Genomic DNA, 8,963 nt, shown 5'->3' with positions numbered 1-8,963 from the left:
AACATTGCCCGTAGTGACATGCTGAGATCTGCCAGAGCAGCAGCTTGCAATGTAGGATGTGCTGCCCTGATAATATGCAGATATGCAACCACTTTTTCTATTCTCTTTTGAAAATACCAGATTTGAGTCTTTACAGCATTTCAAAAAATCTTCTGCAGTTTCAAGCTTTTTAGTGCTCCAGGCTTGGGCAAGAGGTTATTTCTAACATTGGAAATAAATATAAAAACGAGAAGATCTTTATAATGCCTACCAGGTGAACACTTTTTAAAGAAAAGTATTCACTTGGAAGGCCAAGAAACAAGGTAACATCAACAAAGCCTCAGGGAATTATTTAAACTAATAGGGCCTTTCCCTTTCATGTCACTTTACCAAAGCAATAATGAGCTGCAAGAGTTAGTAACAAATATTAATATTTATTTTATACTTATACTATATTTCCTTTCCTATATTAGATGGATAAAAAGAAACATGTTAGCATCATATGACTATCACTCAGTTATCCAAGAACTATCAAGATTTGGTGCTATTGAATCCATGACTCCTTCTGGAAGACAAACAGCTGTAGTTATATTCAAAGACATCATTTCAGCATGTAAAGCAATGAATGCTTTCCCAGCCAACAACCCAGGCCGAAGGATCCAGTGTGTTTGGCATCACAAATTCATGTCTGAATATAAAATGTCAGGCGACAGAAAGATAAAACTTACAAGTTACTAAAATTTTTATGAAATTGTTTCTATACAATTAATACAGTAATAATCAACATCAATAAAAAGGCACAACTAGGATTTACTCCCCCCCAAAAGTGTATTCATTTATTAAAATCCTTTCAGTGAGGATAAACAGATGAGCTTCAGGAGCTTGATCTTCACCAACAATAAAAATTAGAGTTTTGATTTCTTCCCAAAGAAGCTCATAATAGCATTCATGCATTCATCAGATAACCACCTTTCCCTGAGGAGTTCACACTCTTGACAGTTAACTGCATGCAGCTTCTCCTTTTCCACACCTCGTATTAACTGCTTTGACAGAGCCAAGGACTGGGAGAAGAAAACAAAAACAAAACAAAAGCTTACAATTAGTGAGGCATACATAGTACAAATTATGTTATTCTACACATCCCCTCAGTTCAGCATTCTGAAAAGTAGCATGTATTCCAGTTAGATTTTTAATTTAAATTGGCATTTTACATAGGGGCCACTGCTTTAATTGCTGCTAAGACTACTTAGTAGGATGCCATTTCAGGAGGAACAATACATCCATCCCGTCAATGCCCAGAATGCATGTCGACAGACAAATGTGAATTGGGAATCTGTTAGACTACCTGCAACTCCAAATATAAATGGAGTTTTTATAAACTGCTGGTATGAGAGTGTCTATTATGAGACCAGCTCATTATGTTTTTCTACACATTCCAAGCAGTCAGAAGAGAGATGGACTATGGATGTAGGTTCTTTTCTTTTCAGGAGAGAAATGAGTGTGCAGAGATTCAGGATTTTTTTCCGGTTTGTTGGTTTATGTAGTAATCCACTTTTGAAGGTGCTGAAGGTACCACTCCTAGATAGTATGTAAAATGAATATCCCACATGATAGCGGTTGTAGCAAACTTGTATCTATTAAATACATTAAAAAAAGCTGTTGAAACCAGTATCTCTGTCAACCCTGCAGGAGTTAGCATCCAAGGCAAATGCATATAATTTTCAAGTAGATTAACAGCTCATTTCTTAAAGCTAGTGATGAGCAAGTGCATCTTGCCAACTTCAACCAGGATAGCCTCTGGGAGAGAGGCAACTGTGACATTAATTCCTGGAGGGAAAACCATAGGAACAACCAAGCTTGAGAAGAAAACTTAGGTTGAGGTTTGTTATTTTTTCAATTACCAATAAAGCTAAACCCCAAGAGGGTAAGTTTGGACTCTGTATAGTACCTTGCTATAGTGTCTGCTCATAGGAGAGTGGGAACTCTCTCTTGTTACAGGCTGTATAGACACAATTTTTAAATACTAACGTTTTTGGGGAGATTTGCATAAGTTTTAAGTCTCATCCAAACTTCCTTTTGAAAAGCCGTGTCAGGAAAAACCTCAGTCACAAGTCCCTGGGCACACGCTTCCCCTGCAGTCAACTTCTTGTTGAAAAGAAGCATCTCGTTTGCCTACATGAAAGAAAACAAAAGACAATCTAATAAAACACAAGAATTAAGAAACCAAAAAAGAAAAATAGAGAAACATAAACCTCCAGTTTACAGCGCTCTTTTTCATAGTAGAAAAGAAAACTTAAATGTTGCCTGTTAACTTCTGTTCTCTGAAAAGGGTTTGGCCACAGGTACTCACTGAGGGGTTGCATCCTAGAGCATTGCGGGGTAGCAGTAGTACAGCTGTCAGAGAATCTGGCACAGGACAGGCTGTCCCCTCTAAGATCACCCAAGATTTGCTAATGTCAAAGCTAATTGTTACTTACTCAGGTTTCAGAGTAGCAGCCGTGTTAGTCTGTATTCGCAAAAAGAAAAAGGAGGACTTGTGGCACCTTAGAGACTAACAAATTTATTAGAGCATAAGCTACAACTCACGAAAGCTTATGCTCTAATAAATTTGTTAGTCTCTAAGGTGCCACAAGTCCTCCTTTTTCTTGTTACTTACTCAGTTATTCTAAATTCTCCAGAACAGGGACTGGCATTCTGTAAATTGCTGAAAAGATAATCCTTGTCTTCCTAGTGACATAAAGCACTTATTTCCCTATGTACTATACAAAATCGTCACAATTTATATTGAGAAATTTTGTTAACATAAAGGCAATATATACCTGATATAGCTATTTAAAACTGCCAGAACTATCATTGTGGCATACCTAAATAACAGCTAATGGGAATTATGCAACTATAATAGGAAGATAAGATCTGCTCTATTTTGATTGTGTGCATTTAAGCCTTTTTATTGGATTTTTTTTTTTATTCCTACTGCAGGCTCAGAAAAGCAAATGCATGAGTTTGTGGATAGGAGACTAACAAATAACTCAGCCATTAACAGGTAGTAGAGAAAGGTCCTGGAATTTGTGAAAAAGCTTCCTAACAAAACTGAGGAAAGACTGAATATATAGTTTTCCCAAAGGTTCAGCAGGAGTACCTACAACTACTGCTCCCTGCCTGTCAGAGGTGCTTAGCTGAAGGGTGCTTTTTAGTGCAATATCCTTCCTGACAACTTTACTACTGCCTCCGCCATTGCTGGAGGAAAGATGCAAACCCTCAGTGAAAGCTGACACACATGGTTTGGGGGAAGGGGAGAGAGAGAGAAGGGTTACATACCTCTGGCAGTGGATTTTTTTTTTTTTAGTTTTGATATTCAGTTCTCTTTATTTCAGTGCCCATGCTGATACTATTTGACTACTTTCATCATGTTTAAAAAATGAAAGTTTAATTAAGCAGAGTGCAAAGCACAAGGGGAGTGGGCTCCATTTAAATGACTCCCACAGTCACCCTTCTCACTCATGTAGCTGAATGGCACTACTGAGGAAAACTGGAGTTCAGTAAACGTAGGTAGAAAGTACTAAGTTGAAGTATAGACTTGTGTTCTCTTACCTTGGATAAGCCCATTATCTTTGGAAACGTGTAAGAAGAACATCCTTCTGGACTCTGGCCGAGTTCACTAAATGGGGTGTGAAATGTGGCCTATTAAACAGTAAATCCAGCTTTAAAGTGAGAAATCAAACATTAAATTTGTCATTTTAAATGGAAGAAAAATACTAGTCTAGTTTTTATGTTAAAGTTTTGACTACAATGAAGTTGCACCAGAGATTAATTTGACCCTTTACCTTCACAGGCTTTAAAACACAATTTAGCAACATGGTGTGATAGGGTGTTCACCCACACCAATCCTGAAGGGGTTAAGATAGGTTAGATGGACCAACTAATCACATAGGCTGCTATGGATCAATAAAGCTTAATTAAGAATGAAGCTCATCTGGGCAGGAACAGGTAGGGGCTCTTATAAAGCTAAGAAGCTGAGAACAGAAGGGGGGACAAGGGAAAATAGCATGTAATCACTTTCTGACAGGAGGGCGATTTGTCAGATTACAGGATCCAGCAAGAAGCAAAAGGAGAAAGTAGTCCTAGGGAACAGAGGAAGCTTAGATGGGGGGTAAACCCGGAGGTGCCAGAGGATAGAAGGAGGGAGTAGAACAGAGCTTAGGGAAGTAGTAACCAGGGCTGGAGGTAAGTAAATCATAGTTGCAGAGCATAGGGTCCCTGGGCTGGCACCTGGAGTCATAGGTGCTGGAACTAGGGGTGCTACCACACTCCCTGACTTGAAATGGTTTTCATTACAGACAGGGTTTACAGTTTGGTTCAATGGCTCTCAGCACCTCCACTATACAAATTGTGCCAGCACCTCTGCCTGCAGTAGAGGGCAGACCCGGGTTCCCCATCAGCCACTGGGAAAGCAGCACAGTCTTGGACATAGAACAGGGGACTGCCTGGAACAGCAGAGACACAGCTTGTTCAGAGACAGACAGACCGACCAACCTCTGGATGGGGAGAACTAAAGTGACCTGACCGGACGACTGATTTACAAAGACGACAACTACCCAGAGTCCTGCAGGGTGAGATTGAGACAACGGACTGAGTGACTGAAGGAAAGGATGTCCAATCGGTGGTGAACTAATCCCCAAATAAGCCTCAAAGAGGAGTGATAGTGGTGAGTAGTGAACCCCATTACACATTGTTAATATACAGCTTGGTTTTCTCTACACATACAAGACCCAACTGTGTTATAGAACACAATCCCCTGACCGGGTTTTATCAATCCCCCAACATGATTAAATTGCCTATTTAGAGGGGTTTATAGTACTGTTGGCCAAAACCAGTCTCAGGGTAACTAAACAGTAACAACCATATTTAAACACAATAGCGTCTAGCAGAGTTTCAATCACAGTGGGGACACAGCCTAATAAGGAATAAATAATGGTATAACAAGTTCATCTAGAGGAGACCTAAGGCAGGATCCAAGAGTTACAAAGGGCCCGATTCTGGCAATGAATTCCATGCACAGAGAGCTTGCAGGACTGGACCCTAAATTTGACTACCGAAACCCTTTGGGGGGGGGCCTAACTAGTACATATGTGCAGCACTTTTCCCTATAGAATATTTACATACATTTCCCCCAGAAGTTAAATAGTGTAAACAGGTAAGTAGCATAAATACATGCAAAAATATCACTTCTGAACATGTCAGTTTTTAATTTACAGCAATACAAATAAATTGTCTGTAAAGGATCATAGCACGCTTTATTTTTTTATTTTATTTATTTATTTTTTTAAAAAACATTGTAAGACTTTTTTCTCCCCACTTAAATTCTGTTACACACTTGCTTCAGAGCTGAAACCGTCAACATTTTAATAAAGAAGTTATGGCAATGTGATGTCACATGGAACCCTAAACTAGCTCCAAGTTAAAACTCATCAACAGGGTAAAAAAAAATGGAACTGCTGGATTTCACTGAGTATCTTCTATTTTAAAAACATAAATGTGCATGCAAATTGAGTACGAATCTCAAGTTCCTGCCAAGTTTCCAATACTGCCCACACCCTAATAAAGGCTGGGCACCTCTACTCTATTACAAACAGTTATACAGTGAGACAATTAAATAAGGTTTCATTTAAAAAAACCCGACATGTACTGTATACTAATTTGTGCATGTAATATATCGAGTCTTAGAATGATGAACTACTATCCAACAGATTGGCAGAAAAAAGTTTGATTGATATAAATGCTGAAGCAACAATCAGAGATGGGTACCTATTAAGGATTACTTTTTGAGCTCAGGAGGTAATAGGTTGTCTTAAAAAATACCCAACCCTAGAGTTTTTATATCCTAGGTTTGCCTCAAATACGACGTGGATTCATTTCTCTTCCAAAACTTTTCTGAGTATGGACCTTCTGTACCATTAGATAATGGCAATAAATATGCCAGCCATGTAAATATGAGTGAACATCTCTCATTTTATTGGTATGGGGTATCACACTCAGTTTAAAATTTATCTTCTACTCACACCAAGCCTGGACACAGCTTCTTGCATCACCATAGGACTCTTAGTTTTTGTACAATATCCAATATGAGATGGTAACAATACATCATTTGTTCTATTTAATGTTTACCAGATTTTTGTTGGGGAAGTTCAGCAAAGGAATCTGGCAATTCAGGGTTTGTTACCACAGTTTCCTTGGCACAGAGAATAGTAACCCAAATAAACAAAACAAAACCATAGAATTCTGTGTTTCACACTAGGTGTTTAAGGATATAGCACAGAAATAATATCTCGTTTGAGGAATGAGAAAATGGGCCTCAAGACCAGAGAGAACATTAATTGTGTAGAAGCAGTAAAGAATAATTTACAACAAACGAATGACAGATGCATCCTATTTTGTACAGTAACAATCTATATTGCATATGTATTTGGATTTTATGTCAAGCTTTAGCATGGCTCTTTGTACAGTAAATTTGGTAATCTCAGCCATCTCTGATGTGACTAAAGAAAAGCTCTCATGAGGTTTTTAATTATACATTTGGTAAAATTAGTTTATTGTATTCTGATTCGCTAATGGATTTGGTTATAGTTGGTAAAAATGGCCTCATTGTTAACAAACTCATTAAAAGCATAATTTCACATCATCTACCCTTTACTGTGCCAACATGTAGTGACTTTTCTTCACTAGAAGTCATATCAAGTCTCATTACTCTTGATGGCTCTGTTCAAATTACAGGCCATATCTACATGAGAGAAATATCCTGGGTGTAAGAACATCTGTTTAGTTACACTAGTGCAAACCCCTACTGTAAAAGGGCTGCACTGATGCAAAGCAGTGCTTACACAGGTGCAGCTTACCTTGAGAAATTTCATTCCCACAAATTTGTAGACAGGGATTTACAAATACTGGATTGATATCAGCCATGCAGTTTACTTACCCTGTCAGTAGCATACACAATGTCAAAGAGCCCAAGAAGAGTTACAGAGATTCCAACAGCTGGACCATTCACCACTGCAATCAATGGCTTAGGGAAATCAATAAAATGGTTGACAAAGTTCCTGGAGGGGGGAAGGAGCAGAATTTGTCAGGATGACACATTAACTTTTGATGGGGAAGATCAGTCTTTTGCAAAATTTGAGACTAGTTACATAATCTATGTTTGTGTAATGCTGTTTAGCTTCTATTCTGCCATGATGCCCCAGCATGCTCCAGGTTAACGATGTCATAACTACCATGGAGCCTCAGTATCGCTTGTCGATTCAGGGTCACACAAGGGTGTTCTATTGTATTCTACACAATTATTTTATATCCTGAAGGGTACAACACATGTTCATTTTGGGATGTCAGCAGCATAATGAATACAAGGGCACCACAAGAGTAAAAGGGAGAAGGCCCGTCAGAACTTGAAAGAAAAAACAAACAGGTGAAATTTTAGGTATTGTGTTGAATCCCCTACTTAGCATAGTTAATGGGGATATTTACCACACACGAGGTGAAAGAAGTTTTCAAAATAGATCTGAGTCTTGTCGTCGTCGTCTCTTGGGGGGAAAATTGAGGTCCACAGGTCACTTGCCTAAGTGAAGATAGTCCTGCAGCCCTTCACTTGCAGTTTATCTTTAAATATTGGATAGAAAGCAGCAGGTACCTATCTACCTAACTTAAGAGTCTTCTTGTGTGCATTACTGTAGCATTTGATGCTTCAGTCAGGAATCCAAAGTAAGAGTATTTCCCAAAGTTTCCTTCTCAAATTTATAAGCACAAAGAAGCAATGGTGAAGGTAAAAGATCTATTTTTTTTTTTAAGCAAAAAGATCAGTTTCTGCCTCTTCAAATATATATATATGCGAGCCACAGTGTCATCCCACATACCTGCCCTATATTTGTCCTGCATCTTACTGAACTGTATTCTCTCCCAATCTACCATAAGACTGTAAACTATAATTTTTCATTGTTCGGCATATAGGGAGAAAGTATGGTCTTCTAGTGAAGGCATGAGATTGGAACTCAAGAGATGTGTTCAGTTCCAGGCCTAGTCTACACTAGAAAAAGTTTGCTGGTATAGCTACATGAGCAAAGCCTCCTCATGGAGATGTAGCTGGTATAGCTTCTACTGGTTTCCTCAACAAAATATGCTATACTGTAAAACTGCATCCATACTAGAGCTTTTGCCAGTACAGAAACGTCATTTAAAAAAAAAAAATCCCAGAGTCATCCCTCACTGACATTACTACACTGGCAAAGGTTTCTAATGTAGACCTGCCTCATTTCCTCATCTGTAAAATGTGGTTAATACTTCCTTTCTCGCGCTCATGTCTATGTACGCTGTAAACTCTTTGAGACCGAGTTCTCTCTTACTATGTGAATGTACTATACAGCCCTACTCTTGGCTGGAGCCTGTAAGTCTGAGTTAAGTCAAGTAAATAATATCCTACCCTTTACAGTAGTGTATGCACATACAATATAAAAAAAATCCTACTCGAGTAATACTGCACCATCTTTTGCCATCTTCTCTATTCCACCGTGTGGGATATTGGTAAAGTTATTCAGGTCATTTCCACTACAGTAATAATCCCCATTTCCTGCAGACAATATAAAGACAAACTTCTGAATAGGCAAAATAAAGAAACTCAAGTTTTCTCCTCATGTTTAGAAGAGAAAGCTTAACTTTAGACGTTTAGGGTAAGTAATTAAGAAGTTGCTTCAAAGCATAAACAACTCCTTGTTAAAGGATATCTTCAACCTAACAATATTAGTTCTGATATTTTTTGTTACAAGTAATACCTAAAAGCAGTGAAAATGAAAGTTAGGGGTAAAAAAAATTCAGTTTACTTTTTGCATCTGATCACACTTTGTGCATAGTCAGTTTCCCCTGTCAATATGGGTCTTTAACACAGCAACAAAGGAGAGAAAACACATTTAAAAACAAATAGGAAAATACAATTATAGATT

The 8,963-nt window shown here is 38.3% G+C and overlaps 1 protein-coding gene across 4 annotated transcripts in view; it reads right to left on the bottom strand.

The window, feature by feature from the left end:
• Positions 1 to 393: 393 nt before the first annotated feature.
• Positions 394 to 8,963, bottom strand: part of ECI2 (enoyl-CoA delta isomerase 2) — a 66,454-nt gene continuing 57,884 nt past the window's right edge. For all 4 annotated transcript variants that reach the window (XM_038391520.2, XM_038391521.2, XM_043508382.1 and 1 more), the window contains exons 6-10: positions 8,491 to 8,593; positions 6,953 to 7,073; positions 3,571 to 3,660; positions 2,008 to 2,151; positions 394 to 1,040 (exon numbers count right to left, since the gene is read on the bottom strand). In XM_038391520.2, the coding sequence (XP_038247448.2) occupies positions 885 to 1,040; positions 2,008 to 2,151; positions 3,571 to 3,660; positions 6,953 to 7,073; positions 8,491 to 8,593 (614 nt within the window). In that variant the 3' untranslated portion in view covers positions 394 to 884. The remainder of the gene's footprint in view (positions 1,041 to 2,007; positions 2,152 to 3,570; positions 3,661 to 6,952; positions 7,074 to 8,490; positions 8,594 to 8,963) is intronic.

This window comes from Dermochelys coriacea, chromosome 2 (assembly GCF_009764565.3).
Source record: "Dermochelys coriacea isolate rDerCor1 chromosome 2, rDerCor1.pri.v4, whole genome shotgun sequence".
In the NCBI taxonomy this organism is placed as follows: domain Eukaryota; kingdom Metazoa; phylum Chordata; order Testudines; family Dermochelyidae; genus Dermochelys; species Dermochelys coriacea.
This window is presented reverse-complemented; position numbering and strand designations above follow the sequence as displayed.